At 41.9% G+C, this 15,562-nt stretch overlaps 1 protein-coding gene across 5 annotated transcripts in view; it reads left to right on the forward strand.

Moving 5' to 3' along the window:
* LOC126162612 (lysophosphatidylserine lipase ABHD12) overlaps nucleotides 1-15,562 on the forward strand; it is a 107,151-nt gene that overhangs the window by 19,482 nt on the left and 72,107 nt on the right. For all 5 annotated transcript variants that reach the window (XM_049919224.1, XM_049919225.1, XM_049919222.1 and 2 more), the window contains one exon: nucleotides 13,548-13,666. In XM_049919224.1, the coding sequence (XP_049775181.1) occupies nucleotides 13,548-13,666 (119 nt within the window). The remainder of the gene's footprint in view (nucleotides 1-13,547; nucleotides 13,667-15,562) is intronic.

Genomic DNA, 15,562 nt, shown 5'->3' on the forward strand with positions numbered 1-15,562 from the left:
TTACCTCTATGATGTTCATCTCTGGAAGGTTTAAAATTTTCTTTTAGGTAGAATATATTGATTAGGCAGCAACTGCATAGAACAGGAATGTGGCACTAGTAAGCTTATTCTGGTGACAAGCTGGGGAGTTGTGTGCAGGGCACACTGGCATGGAGGAGTGCATTAGCCGAAAAAGACTGAAGTGGAAGGTGTGAGTGTAGGATGAGTAAAGTTAAGGAGCAGAGGGAGGATTACAGGGTCATAGGGTGTGTTGCAGTGGCAATTCCTGTTTATGTAATTCAGGGAGACTGGCATTGGAGAGGAAGGAATCGGACAACACTGGTTGTGGAGAAGCTGCTGGAATTGCACATGTTGTGCTCAGGAATGTGTTCTGTTCTTGGGTTGTCAGCTGTGGTTTTGGCTGTGTTGTGTTGGACAGCTGGTTGGTAGCCATGCCTACATAAAAACTGTGCTCAAGTTACAGCTGAGCCAGTATGTGATATGCCTGTAATAAGATGGGGGTATGCTTGTGACTGGCACAATGTTACAGTTTTAACATGCTAAAGCAGTGATTCATGAATCAGAATTTGCTGCTCATTTACAGTCAATTTTATAGTAGTGTGCATCTCATAGCTAGGTAGTTGAGCTGTTGTTCACCCATTTTTCTGTGACACCCTCCTTAAATGGTAGCAAGAGTTCTGTACTCTGCTTTTGTAATCTTCTTTGGATAATATCATTATATGTCATTTGTCCTGTCATTCAACACACACATGAAGTTTATTATGTAGTTGATGACTTTCTACAGAACTACTGTTCTAACCCTGATTTGCTCCTTTTTATACCCTCCATCAATCAGGATGAATTATGAGTATCCAGGGATAACTCAGTTAGTAGAGCAATTTACTGTGAAAGGCAAGGTTTTCACCTTCTCTCTCTCTCTCTCTCTCTCTCTCTCTCTCTCTCTCTGTCTCTGTCTCTGTCTCTGTCTCTGTCTCTGTCTGTCAAGTGAATGAATCCAGCAAAAATGCTAGTTAAATTTTTGTCTAATTTTGTATAAAAACATTACATGCACATATTTCTCATCTTTTCGTGTTGTGTGGTTGTTGTATTGTGTTCCTTTGTAATAATTTGTGATCTTTAAAACATCTTATTTTTCTGTTGGGGACAAAATGATCAGCATACAAAAAGCTGTGCTTTGATTGTCATTGTTAGTGTTTTCTCCATAATTTACCATTTACATGGTAAAATTAATTAGGAGTTTGGACATAAGGTGAATATTTGTAATCTGTCTAAAATTAATTCTTTGTTATAGTGTATCCTTTTGCCTGTTCTTATTGTTTCTTGCCTTCCATCATCATCTTGTGGATCTTCCTTAGCATCGGCTTCTCGTCCTTTCTCTTTCACATGCCCATACAGTTCCATTGCTTTCTTTTCTCAATCTTCACTGGTACCAGTTCCTCATGTGTTATCTCCCTTACATTTTTCACTTCTTTTCATTGTACACCTTGGCTATAATATGGTATCAGTAATTTCTTTTCACACTGCCAGCTGATTTTGGTGATTTGCCATTTTCAGGTGATTACTCACGTGATTTGCATTGTGTGTTACCAAATCCTTGTATTTTACTAATCATCCTATGTGGGTGTATACATTGTACATCTGTCTCATTCTTATATGATTGCTGGCATAGTAAACTCGAATGTGAAGAACAGTGTGTACTTGTCAGCCATTTAAACAACACTAATGACATACATACGTAAAAATTAAACTCATTGTACATTGGCAAACGTGAGTTTGACACCAAGGAGGAGCTGTGCAATATAATTGAAAGTTGATAGGTGTGTTTCTACATCCGAAAGATGATCTCTTGGCATTCAAATTACACACCAGTCACATACTTGTAGTGCTGTGAGCGTTAGTTACCTATGAGATTGGACGTAGTAAGTTGGTTAGTCAAGAATACCTTTAAGGCAACAAAGATGTCATTATCAGAACCTCACTGAATTTGTACGAGATCATGTAATAGGGCTATGAGAAGCTGGATGTTCCTTCAGTGATATTGCAGAAAGACTTAGCGGGAATGTAGCCACTGTACTCGATTTCTGGCAGCGGCGGTCATGAGAATGTATGGTTGCAAGAAGACAGAGTTGTGGAGGGCACATAACACTACTGAGAGGAAAGACATCATGTTCGACGTATGGCTCTGGTGCATCGTATTGCATCTGCATCAGTGTCAGCTATTTGAGTAGCATTTGGCACTATGGGGACACAATGAACTGCCATAATCCGGTTGCTTCATGGACAGCTCTGAGCCAGATGCCCTGTACCATGCATTCCACTGACCCCAAACAACCACCATTTGCAAATTCAGTGATATCAAATGAGAACTCTTGGAGGGCAGGGTGGAGATGTGCTGTGTTTTCTGATGAAAGCTCTGCCTCTGTGTCAGTGATGGCTGTGTGTTGGTTACCTAATTTCTTTGTACTTTTTCATCATTGTTCCCCCACACCATCAAATCATCAGCAGACAACGTTGCTATCACTTGTACTGTATTCTCTTGCCACTTGTCATTATGTTATCCCTCACCACTATGGAAAGTACAGAGATAGTGCACTTTTTTGTTTCAGACAACTTTTCTGTTCTCTTCCTCCCACTCTCAAACAACTTACACTTCCATGGTACATTTCTTTTGTTCTCAGTACAGTCTGCTTCTCTACAAATTTCCATCTTAGTGCCTCCCAGACTTTGTTACTGGATACAGTGTTCTAAGCTTTCTCTTAATCCAGGAAGACCATTAGTAGATGTTTCTCAACTCATAGTTGTGTTCGTGCAGCTGTCTGACTGCAAATATGAGACCTTTGTGGATCGTCATCACAGAAGCTATACTTCTCTCCTCTCAGCTGTTTTTACACTATTTTTGGGCTTGATCTCTCCAGAATCGTCTCATAAATTTTGCACATTGGCACATCAGGGTAATGCCCCTTCAGGTTTCTCTGTCCTTTCAACTTCCTTTCTTGAAAACGGATACAGTTATTCATATAATTGTTGCCTTCTTCAAGTTTTCATGAGTTTTTGTTTCCTTCCAAACAGCTGTCATAATGCTTTACAATTTGCCTCCTCTGTTCCATTTGGTTTCAGCAAATCATCAAAATATGGTCTCCACAGTTCTTTTAGGTCTTCCTCCTTTCCTCCCTCATTCCCATCTTCCTCAACCATTTTTACATTCTCTGCCATCCCTCTTCTCCAATTCCTTTATTCTAACATACAGTAATTGCTTATTTCCTTTACTATCAGGTTCCACATGTATATTTTTTCATCCACTTTCTCTTTTCCTTTATGACAACTTTTTGTACCTCCCTCTTTTCTGCTTTATATTCTCTGCTTGCTTCTGATGTCCTTTGTGGAAACTATACTCCAAATGCCTTCTTCCTATTCCTCAAACCTAATCCTTTAACTTCAGAATTCTGCCAAGGTGCTCATTGTATCTCCTTCTATGACTGGATCTTCCACACACTTTGTCTGTCACTTCTACCAGTGTGATCTGAAATCTTCTCCATTCTTTTTTGGCATTTTGTAGCTCACCCAGTGGGATTTTAATTATATTTTCATGTGATTGTGTTTCTTCATTTCTGCTTCTTTTAGTGGCCATACTCTTATTTACCAATCTTGGTTTACTGCTCATTTTCTCTCCTTCACTTCTCTGATGTTCATTACTAACATCCTAATGATCGCTGTCTGAGGCCTCTGATGGTCTTACCTTGTCATCTGGTGTGATCATCATTATTTCAACATCTGTTGACATATAAGGTGTCCAGTGAAGGAGTCTTTGATTTCAAAATTAAATGTCTCAATAACTAAGATAGACAGACAACTGCAACAAATGTACTATTTATTGTGAAAGCTGTAAGAATTTTATACAGAAGTTTTGAAATACTTTTGAAAAGCTGCTTACATATGACACTGTAATCACAATGTATAGTGCCTATAAATAAGTGTGCCACAGCTGGGAGCAGTCAGTTCCACCATTGAAACATGAAAGGAGGTTAGTGTAGTGCAGGAAGAGGTTGAAATCATGTGTTCAATTGAACAATGTGTTTTTGGTACTGGAATACCACAAGTTAGAACAAAGTCCTAAGGCAACAAGGTGCAGTATTCAGACATCATTTAATGTTCCAAAAGTCACCCAGGGTGAAAACCATTCGCCAGCTCTTTGTCAAATTTCAATCAACAGATGGTGTTGCTAATAATCTGGCTGAGAAAGTTGGCCCCAGAAAAAACTGTAGTTACTCCAGAAAACATTATTACAGTTTCTGCAATTTCAGTAGTCAACAAAATTCAGGGAAATCCATCTGAAGAATTGCAGCATAGACTATTTGAAGCATTCCACCACATAGAAAATACTGGGATGGAGCTGGCACATGTTTCTCTTCAAAATCCAAAGCCACCAGGTCCAATCTGTATAAGCTGTGTGATAGAGGGCTGGCTTTGCAAACGAGATTCTCACAATGATTGATAATGAAGGCTTTGATGTCGGCTGTATCTGGTTCACAGATGAAGCACACTTCCACCTGAATGGAGTTGCGAGTAAACAAAACTGGCAATTTTGGGGTTTCGGAAATCCCCATTTGTGTGAAACGAAACCACTGTGTTCTCTGCAAGTCACTGTTAAGACTGTGGTATGCTGCAGAGGCATTGTTGGCCCCTTTTTTTCACGTGACAAATGATCACTAATGTATATTACATTTTAGTTTTGGTACAATTTGTCACCACATAGATAGTGTTGAAGGACCAACTGGGCATTGATTGGTTTATGCAAGATGAGGTCAAACCAGATTGCATCAAACAGGTATTTTGCCTCCTTGATGAATACTTTGGGAATAGTCATTGCATTGGATTATTGGAAATTTACTGGTACAAGGATGGGCTGACCTCCATATTCACCCGATCTGACCCCGTGTGAATACTTTTTGTGGAGCACATTGAAAGACACCAGTCTACTGGAACCATTCACCTACATTGGACGAGCTTGAATTGGCGATTTGTGTGGCATCTGAGTCCATTTTCACTAACAAGGGGAAGGCCTCAGACATGACCAACCGTTTCGGCTCAAATTTGGCAGGTCACTTGTGTACAACCTAAAAAGAAGGAATCTAAGATATTTTGGTCAACACCTCCACGTTTTTGAGAAAATCACCCCTAAAATTTATGACCAGCAATTGACTCAAAATTGGCGGGATCGATAGATAATTGTAAATAGAGCATTTTTCATCATCAGGTATGGGGTCTGAAAATGCATACTTTTCCAGAAATCGAGGAAAGAAACTTTTACAGCTGTCACTTCTGTACCCGCATGGTAAACACTTTTCGTCGACAGCACCATGGCCAAGGTAACTGGCTGGAAATCGGAGCACCGGGGTTCAAATCTCGAAGAAACCTAGTGCATGTTCTTCTTTTTATTTGTGTTTTTCCAAATCTCAATTGATACGGATAGGATGGTTAATAAGGTAAGTAATTCAATAAGGAATGATAATAATAAGGTAGGCAAATAAATTTCTTAAACCTCTTGGGATAGTAAACAACTAAAATGTTACTCCAACTCACTTTACAGTGGCTCTTCCAGTCACTGTTACGTGTCCTCACTTTTCTTTGAACAACTAGATGGATGGTACTTGTCATATAAATATTTGAAACAAATATACTCATGGCACCAATAACATCTAATGAATGCAATCTATTGACAGCTACACTGTTCCTTCCAAAGAGTCAGTGGAAAACAAACTTGGTTTACATTTAAAAATATGTCTTTTTTTGGGAATTAATTTTGATGCGTACCACGCATACAATATCATTGCCCGAAAAATCGGTGCTGAGGGTTGGTTATGAATTATGCTGTGAATAGTTATTGCATCCGCGTGGTTGTGCAATTCCTGCTGGGTTTCCAGAAGCACACTGCAATTCTGATGCCTGGAAATAAAGTTTTTAACCTGGCAATAGAAATAAACATCACACGGCTGGCACACAGGTGTGCAGTTTGGTGGTATTACTTTTACTGTGCATGTCTGCTGACCCTCGCCATCTATAAACATTGTGTCATATATTGTAGTATTAATTTGTCCACTCCAGGAATCCAATATTAGACAAAACTTGTTATCGGAAACGTATGGTTTTAAAACATTCTCAAGAAATGTTTTGTAAATCACATTTGTCAGATTCCCGGATATGGAGCAGGTAATGTAAACATTTTTCAATGAGTCAGTTAGATGATGGACCCCTTCTATAACCCAAGGACCAGATGTAACATTCGTTTCTTGTAAACACAGGAAAACCTTAGGCAACACTTTTCCAGAGGCTGTGATGGGATGTTGCACCATGTATGAATGTGTTTGTTATAACATCAAGTTGAACACACATATTTCAGAGATGACGCAATACATGTAAGTCACAGAGCAAGTAGGCAAAGTAAGACATGTGTACACGGTAACAGTCAAATCAGCACTCAGTCCAAGTCTAGCGGCCGCTGGCTGGCTGGCCGCTTACGTGGCGCAGCTGCTGCATCGCTGGCAGACAGCGACGCATGTAGAGGATGCGCGTAACTGCGCGGCGGCACTTTGAAAGATCAGCGAGTCACAACACTTTTCCCCCCTTTGAATTTTTTGCACTGGTCTTGGTGTAGGTGGCCTGTAGGTTGCTAACGTCCATAGGTGTTGTTTGACTGGCCGTAAAGTCTCGAGCAGGAGGCTTCCTGTACAGACGGAAGTGTCCCCGATGATAACGGGTCGAGATGACGGAGACATAGGGGTTGAATCTGCTGGGGCCCCACGCACCAATCTGCCTGTTGCGGCAAGACTGGTTGTTATAACAGGAGACATGGGCGATGTGTCGGCGTCCGTAGGAGGAGGCGAGTAGAGTTGCTCCGACAGATGATAGTCATCCGGTTCCTGCATGGGCACGTCTCCTGGTGGCGTCCGTTCTTGTGCTGGCACCGAGATGATGGTGAGAGGGCTGCGTTGTGAGTAATGAGAGATGCCAAGATCCCGAGCGTCAGGTAGAGCCGAAGGTGGTGTAGCGGCATTCGGAACAGGCATTGCCGGCACACGAGGCCGAAGCTGGTCCGAATGACGCACTGCAACACCCGTGTCTGTCTGGATTTCATACAGGCTTCGGCCATGGTGTCGTAAGATGTGGCCAGGACTCCAGTTTGGCCGCCTGCCATATCCCCGTACCCATACAAGGTCACCGGCGGTGAACCGGCCAAGCGAAGGCACCCGTGGCCATGAGGTGGAAATCCGCAGAAGATGAAGTAGCGTGCAGGGCTGTCGGCCATGTAAAAGCTCAGCCGGGCTGTGGGCGCCTATGGGGGTGAAACGGTAAGAAGCCAGAAATCGGAGAAGCCCATCAGCAGCAGCAGAAGAAGTCAGGAGTTTCCCTATCTGAGCCTTAAATTTGCGGACCAGTCGTTCAGCCTCACTGTTTGTGAATGGAATGGAGGGGCCGTGACGTGCCGCAAATTCGGAAGAGGCAAATTGCAGACCATTATCAGTAACAAGAGTAGAGGGAAGGCCTTCCAAAGAGAAAATGCGAGCTAGAGCATTTGTGGTTGTTGCGGTGGTAGGCGACGTGCAACGGACAGTGAAAGGAAAGTCAGCATGAATATGCTCCCAGGGCTTCTCAGGCGAAAGCCACGGTGACAAAGATGACTTCGGGGCGGCGGCCTGTGACGCACAAGGGCCGCAGGCAGTGACAATGTGTGCGATTTCAGAGTCAATGCCGGGCCAGTACACATGACGGCGCGCCAGAGATTTTGTGCGAGAGACACCCCAGTGCCCTTGGTGAAGGAGGCGCAAGACCGACGCACACAAAGACGTAGGTACCACAACACGCGGCAAAGCATTTTCGGTGGAAGGGGGGATAACACCATCCCTAGCCGTGAGGCGGTAGCACAAAGCGTAGTAGTTCCACAAAAGATCAGAAGTCTTAGCGGACGGACAATCTGGCCAACCTTGAAATACAGTGTAAAACCTGAGAGAGGGTAGGGTCAGAACCCATAGCAGCCGCCAGCTTGTCCCTGGTAATGGGGAAACCGTCCACAACCCGCTGCTCGGCAACATCCAGGTGGAAACACAAAAGTTCGTCCCTATCGAATGCCAGATCAGGACACATGGGAAGGCGAGACAGTGCATCAGCATTCGCATGTTGAGCCGTCGGCCGGAAATGAATCTCATAAATGAAACGAGAAAAGTAAAGAGCCCAATGCTGGAGGCGGTGTGCAGCCTTGTCGGGAAGCAACGTTGATGGATGAAACAAGGAAACAAGTGGTTTGTGGTCCATAACAAGATGAAATTTGTATCCATAAAGAAAAACACCAAACTTATGAAGAGCATAAATAATGGCCAAAGCTTCTTTTTCAATTTGAGAATATTTTCGTTGTGCATCCGTAAGCATTTTGGAGGCATAAGCAATGGGTTGTTCAGAACCGTCAGAAAAACAGTGCACAAGGACTGCACCAACCCTGTATTGAGAGCTGTCCGTGGCAAGAACGAGATGTTAGCCAGGTCGATAAGTAGCCAGGCACGGGGCCTGTTTCAGCATAATCTTCAATTTTTGGAAAGCCGCATCGTATGACGCGGACCAGTGAAAGGGCACCTTTTTATGCAACAGGCGATGCAACGGCTGAGCCACCAAAGCTAAAGACGGTAAAAACCTGTGATAGTATGCTGTTTTCCCCAACAAAGCCTGCAGTTCCTTAACAGATGTAGGGCGAGGAAGGGCATCGATCGCAGCAACAGTTTGCTGAAGCGGATGAATACCATCCTGAGAGAGTTGGAACCCCAAGTACGTGATAGATGCCTGAAAAAATTGTGATTTCTGAAGATTACACTTAAGACCGGCAGTCTGTAAGACATGGAAAAGTGTGCGGAGATTCTGAAGATGTTCTTCAGTGGTGGAGCCAGTGATAATAATGTCGTCCATGTAATTAATACACCCAGGGACAGGGAGCAATAATTGTTCCAAGAATTGCTGAAAGAGAGCAGGGGCGCTGGCAACCCTGAATGGCAATCATTGGTATTGATAGAGGCCGAAAGGCGTGTTCAGGACCAGAAACTGCCGGGAAGCAGCCTCGAGAAGAAGTTGATGATAAGCTTCTGACAGGTCAATTTTAGAAAAATACTGGCCTCCAGCAAGTTTAGTGAACAATTCCTCAGGTCGAGGCATGGGGTAAGTGCCGATAAGGCATTGAGCATTTACAGTGGCTTTGAAATCACCACAGAGAAGAATATACCATTGGGCGTAGCAACGACGACGACAGGAGAGGATCACTCACTGGGAGTGACAGGAAGCAAGACCCCAGAAGTAGTGAGACAATCCAACTCCCGTTTTACCCGATCACGAAGGGCCACAAGAATGGGCCAAGCCCGAAAAAACTTAGGCCGAGCAGTGGCTTTGAGTGTGATATGAGCTTCAAAGTCGTTTGCACGGCCTAACCCAGGAGAAAAAAGGGACGAAAATGTTGTCGACAAGGAATTCAATTGAGCATAAGGAATAGCATCAGAGACGATGTTGACCGAGTCATCTATGGAGAACCCAAAAACACGAAAGGCATCGAAACCAAAAAGATTCTCTGTGTTACTCTGGTCGACCACAAATATGGGAACAGTGCGAACGACAGATTTGTAAGATACCTCAGCATTAAATTGTCCCAAGAGAGAAATCTTCTGTTTATTGTACGTCCGTAATTGCTAAGTGTCAGGTGATAGGATTGGAGAACCCAACTGAAGATACGTCTGAGAATTAATGATAGTGGCAGCAGAACCAGTATCCACCTGCATGCGAACATCCCGACCAAGGATTTGGACAGTGAGGAATAACTTCCCTGAAAGGGAAGAAGTAAATTGACAGACAACACAGAAGCAGAATCAGCGTCATGGTCATGAAAGTCATGTATGCGGTTGGATTTGCAAACGGGAAACACATGACCCTTCTTTTTGCAATTGTAACACATGGCCCAACGTTGGGGACAATCCGCCCGTGAACATTTCGTAGAACACCGCGGACATGAAGGAAGTTGCCGGGGGTTTTGCTACAGTTTCTTAGAGGGTTGTTTACGGTTAGGCTGAGGCTACCACATGGGTTTGCTTTTGAAAATAGACAGACAGAAGTGAGCACATTTCAGCAAAGGACAAAGACACAGGATCTTTCAAAGGAGCCAATTGTGACAACAACTGATACATTTGAGGAGAAATGCATGAAAGGAGCAGAGACTTACATGAAATGCCAAGAAGTGCTGTTGAAGACGTTTTTCATAATCAGACCAGTCTTCCGCCGTCTCGTCGTAAGGAGGAAAAGGAGTTATAGACGACGAGAGACGCCCCGCATTGGATGCCGCGACGAAATCATGAATCTCAGATGTGAGAAGCGTTTGCTGTTCTATGAGACCTTGCAATAGTTGCTCTAAAGTAGTCATGGAAATCTGTGGGTCAACGATGGAAAAGAAAAATCACTATCTCGTCGCCAGTTGTTATAATGTCAAGTTGAACACACATATTTTAGAGACGACACAATACATGTAAGTCACAGAGCAAGTAGACAAAGTAAGACATGTGTACACGGTAACAGTCAAATCAGCACTCAGCCCAAGTCTAGCAGCCGCTGGCTGGCTGGCCGCTTAGGTGGCGTGGCTGCTGCTTCACTGGCAGACGGCACCGCATGTAGAGGACACGCGTAACTGCACGACAGCACTTTGAAAGATCGGCGAGTCACAACAGTGATAGTTTGTTTTTACTACCAACTGCGAGAAGAGTTCGTTTTTGTCCCTTATACGATAATGTCCGTCGAATATTCACCCAATACTCACATCCTGTTTGATTGGTGTTGATCACGTAATCATGATTAAAACCGGTCATAAGTGACACTGTTTGCTTGCTGAAAAAAGCCGCCACTTTCTGTGTATCTTCTATATTTTGTACCTCCTTATGAGAGACATATTTAGTGGCGTGCTGTTGACGAATTTTATACTCCGATTTGAAATTTCTTACCCAAGATAATGATGCAGCAAATGTAAAATCCTTGTTGGCCGTATATTGAAGTGCTGCACCTGCAACCCACTCATGAAGTATTCTCGCTGTTACATTCTTGTTACGACAATGAGATTCGACAAATCGGTTGTATGTCCACTTATTTATCACCTGGTATTTGTTGTATCTTGTTCCTCCTTTAACCATATCACTTTCCCACAATTTCAAGTCGTTCTTCCTTTTCAGGGCTGTTGTTGCTCCATTCTTTTGCAGTGTTTGTATTCCAGTTTGGATTATTCCTGGCTAGCGTTACCACCTTTACTTTTACTTCAAGGGATATAGTGCCGTAGTTCAATTGTTTAGTAACTGGTTTGTAATACTCATCGGGAACAGGTGAAGCACATATTCTCAGTGACATGGATATTTTCAAAGTGTTATGACCATTTTGCGATTCACTAGTTGGGCTATCTTCGACTGAATCACTTTCTGTTTTGTCTTCATGGTATAGTACTTCAGTATCAGCAAAAGTCATTTCGTTCGTCAGCTCAAAAAATTGTTCCACGATAGCTGCTCCTATGAATCTGGAATGCCGAGAAATAGAACTGCCTGCTTCCGGTAGTGCATTGATAATTGCATCTGTCTTGCAACACTTTTACAAACCAAAACACAGCATCGGTAACTTCGCACTTGCCGTCGTCTGTGACAGGCTCCCAACTATATATTACAGCGCAATTCGTAGGGTGTACATTCTCCATTATTCAGATTATGCACCTGAAGAAAATGAAACAACGAACAATAACTAGTTACTACGGCATAAACAGACGAGCTAATTACTACAAAGTACATACAGTACTCATCATATGTTACTTACGGAAGAACACTGTATTCATTCACAATACGTATTTCATTCGGCGCATTAGCGATGGAAAAATCACTACATGTATCCGCGAGGTTCGCAGCAGCCTAATGACGGAAAACAACTCTTTCCGATTGACTTCTATAAGGCTCGTGCTGGACACCTTCACTCTTCCAGGTTCACAACTATGATATGACGAAGAGGCAAACGGGACAACATAACTCTCCCACCATGCATTCTTTCCCATGTGTCACGTGGTTGGCTATCTGTGATACCTCGTGAGGAATTCGCAGCACTCTTACTCGCAGTTGTTTTCGTGTGACAAAGCTTAAAAGTTTAATACTTTACTAACTCACGGCATTTGGGAAATTAGTTTGCCTACCTTATTATTATCATTCCTTATTGATTTACTTACCATATTAACCCTCCTATCCCTATCAGTTGAGATATGGAAAAATACAAATGAAAAGAATAACATCCGCTAGGTTTCTTAGAGATTCGAAGCCAGGTTTTCCTATTCCCAGCCAGTTACCTTGGCCGCTGCGCTATCGGCGAAAAGTGTTTACCATGCGGGTACAGAATCGGCAGTTGTAAAAGTCTCTTTCCTCGATTCCTGGAAAAGCTTGTGTTTACGGACCCCATACCTGATTATAAAAAATGCTCTATTTACAATTATCTATCGATCTCTCCAATTTTGAGTTAGTTGCTCGTCATAACCTTTAGGGGCGATTTTCTCAAAATTGTGGGGGTGTTGACCCAAAATATCTTAGTCCTTTGTGTTGGGTTGTACACAAGCAACCTGCCAAATTTGACCAGAATCGGTTGGCCGTGTCTGAGGCCTTCCCCTTGTGAGACACTACAGGATGTGATGGCAAATTTCTTGCTCATTTGTTGCACCTCTATACTATGAGTGATGAACGTTTTGAAAAAATTTGAAGTGGCTGCGAAGGCTGCATGCAGAGGATGAATTCATTTATGCCTGCTAATACTGTATGAGGTGCACAGTGTGCAGCGCCATGTGTTACAGCTTTTGGAACTATTTCAAAACTTACGTATAAAATTCTTATAGCATTCACAGTAAACGTACCATTCATTGTTCTTGTCTTTTGATCTTAGTATTCGAAATATTTAATTTTGAAATGGGGAACTCCTTCGCTGGACACCATGTAATAATCAACAACAGACCCGAAGTGAAATGCTGTCATATTGTTTGCTGTGATAAACAGTTTACGGGCCACTGTTGCACCAAAAACATACTTGGGGCATTCATTAAGAGTTAGTAATGACGTAAGCACCATTGTATTTTTTTGATTGTCTACCCCGCCATCTGAAAAGCTACAAAGTAGCAGAGCATTTTTACAAGTTAGAATAGTCATGCAACTTCTTTTGTGTTTATGGTTGCCTGTGCAATTAAGATCTACTCATTAATCAAGCTTTGCAGCATGGTAACTAAAACTGTACACAGACTTTCATATGAGGCAAATACTTTGTGAAAGGCTGCAGAGTTCACAAGATCCAGCATGGATAAAATAACATTAAAAGATACTGTTATATTGGATATGTAGCATGAAGTCAAGTGAGGACAGTGTGGCACAATAAATACATACTTATAGTAGAATCATCAGAACTTTCTTTGTCTGAATTTTTTTTTTAAATAAGTTAAATTTTGTGTGTTATATTTGTCTTTCTCTTTTTTTCAGAATTGTCTTGACAACGCTGAAGATATTTCTAGCAGTATTGCTTTTTATATACATTGTTGTTCCATTCGTCTTCAGATACACGTATGCTTTACAGAGGACAATGATATTCCTTAATTTTGGTATGTATATTTGTTTTATATGGCATGTCCTATATACAGCTTGTGGTTTTATACTTCAAATCTTCATGCCATTTGAACATACATAACACCTTTGTTATTTCGTAAACAGTTCCAGATATCAAAACAAGGTTTTCTTTTTCTGCCATTGATAGTATCCTGAGTGACATATAATGTTTTGTGAGGATAATGCTCTGAACTGTGGTATCAATTTAGGTGTTGAACCCCCCCCCCCCCCCCCAGTTGATGAAGAATGTGATATGGTCCTTCCACCCAAGAGAATTTAGATTCGTTTGTAAACCACCATGAATCGTAAATTCCAACATTGTATTCCACAAGCAGTTGTAACATCTTCAAATTGCTGCCTTTAAGGCCATGTTTTGAAACCCATATGTGACAAATTGTTTACGCAGTTTTTAACCACCGAGAGTGGCTTATCAGACAAATTTCTAATAATGCCAGACCAGTTGGAAGTGCACAAGTCCTTAGAGTCTGAGTTATCTAGTAACTATGAGTCAGATCTGTAGAGAGATATAATACAACAGTGTCACTCACTGAACAAAAGGCTCTAGAAAGGATATCCTGACAAATGAAGCATTGTTTTCAAGTTCTGCTGCACTGTCAAGGATGTTACCAGTCTTATCACTCCACTTGTTACACTACGTTTTCCCATCCAACTGTTTATTAAATGTGTGCAAAGGTAGCTCATTAGTATGAAGGGTCCAAACCAACCAGATGAGTTTACGAGTCAGCTTTGTCTCAACCCAGTACATAATTCCTTCTTTCCTGCCAGTGTTATAATTCCCTGGTTCACTGCAAATAGTGTAATGCTCACCTTGCACACTACTTAGAAATTGATGACATGAGTTATCTTCTTGTAACAGAACTTTAGTGGAATCTTGGCATACATGAAAGAAGATACATTCAGTCTTGCCTGTCCTGCATCGAGCATGAAATTCTTCCTCGAGCAATTTCACGACATTTTCCTCAGCCCTTTTTCAATTTATTGTGATCAATAACAAGTCTCCTTCAGTAATTAGTCCAGCAACCAAAGATGAAGCTGTTGTGATTGCAGCTGTAGCACCTAGACAAACACCATAACCAATACTTCACAATGCAGCATTCTACAATTGTAATATAATATAATATAATATAGTATAATATAATAGCTTGTACTTGAAGGAGAAGGTACATCAGAAATGCCACATAGTATCTGCAAAAGATCTTCAGAATCCTCATCTTTAACATCAGTTGTCTCATCATCATCTTCTCCCGAGCATGAATTTAATTTGGTTGTAATATTAACTCTTCCTTGTGTTATCTGCTTGTATTCAGAAATTTTTCTTAATTCCTCTTCTTGCCTCTTCTGCTTTTTAATTTGCCTTCTATGTTCAGATAGCTGCTTTTTAATTTCTCTTTTGTGCTCAGGTAGATCTGATAATAAATTCCATGCTATCCAGGAGATCTAACCTTCTCTCTTTGACCTTCAATAAATACTATTTCTTGGACAGGGATCTTCATATCCTTAGAACAGAAGCAGATGTGTACCTCTTGGTTACAGCCAGCACCATCTGGACATAGACCCTCATATTCTGAACATAGCTTAATCTCACACTTGAAATTGAGGACATCAAAGAGTTTGTCCAATGTTGCTACTTTCCTCTGCCAAGTGATATGTTTTTGACCTTTTCCCAGTTTTCAGTCCGTGAGGACTGTAACCCTGGAATTTAATATTGGCAGCACAAAACAACTCTTCGGTAGTCCCCACTTTTTTAGCACTTTTGGATCAATATCCTTTGCAAGAGTGGCTGCTGGTTAATTTCTGACATTCCCTCCACTCTGTTCTCCGAAAAGAAGCCCGTATCATAGAATAGTACATAATGTAGAGATGGGATTTCA

Source organism: Schistocerca cancellata, chromosome 2 (assembly GCF_023864275.1).
Source record: "Schistocerca cancellata isolate TAMUIC-IGC-003103 chromosome 2, iqSchCanc2.1, whole genome shotgun sequence".
Classification (NCBI taxonomy): Eukaryota; Metazoa; Arthropoda; class Insecta; order Orthoptera; family Acrididae; genus Schistocerca; species Schistocerca cancellata.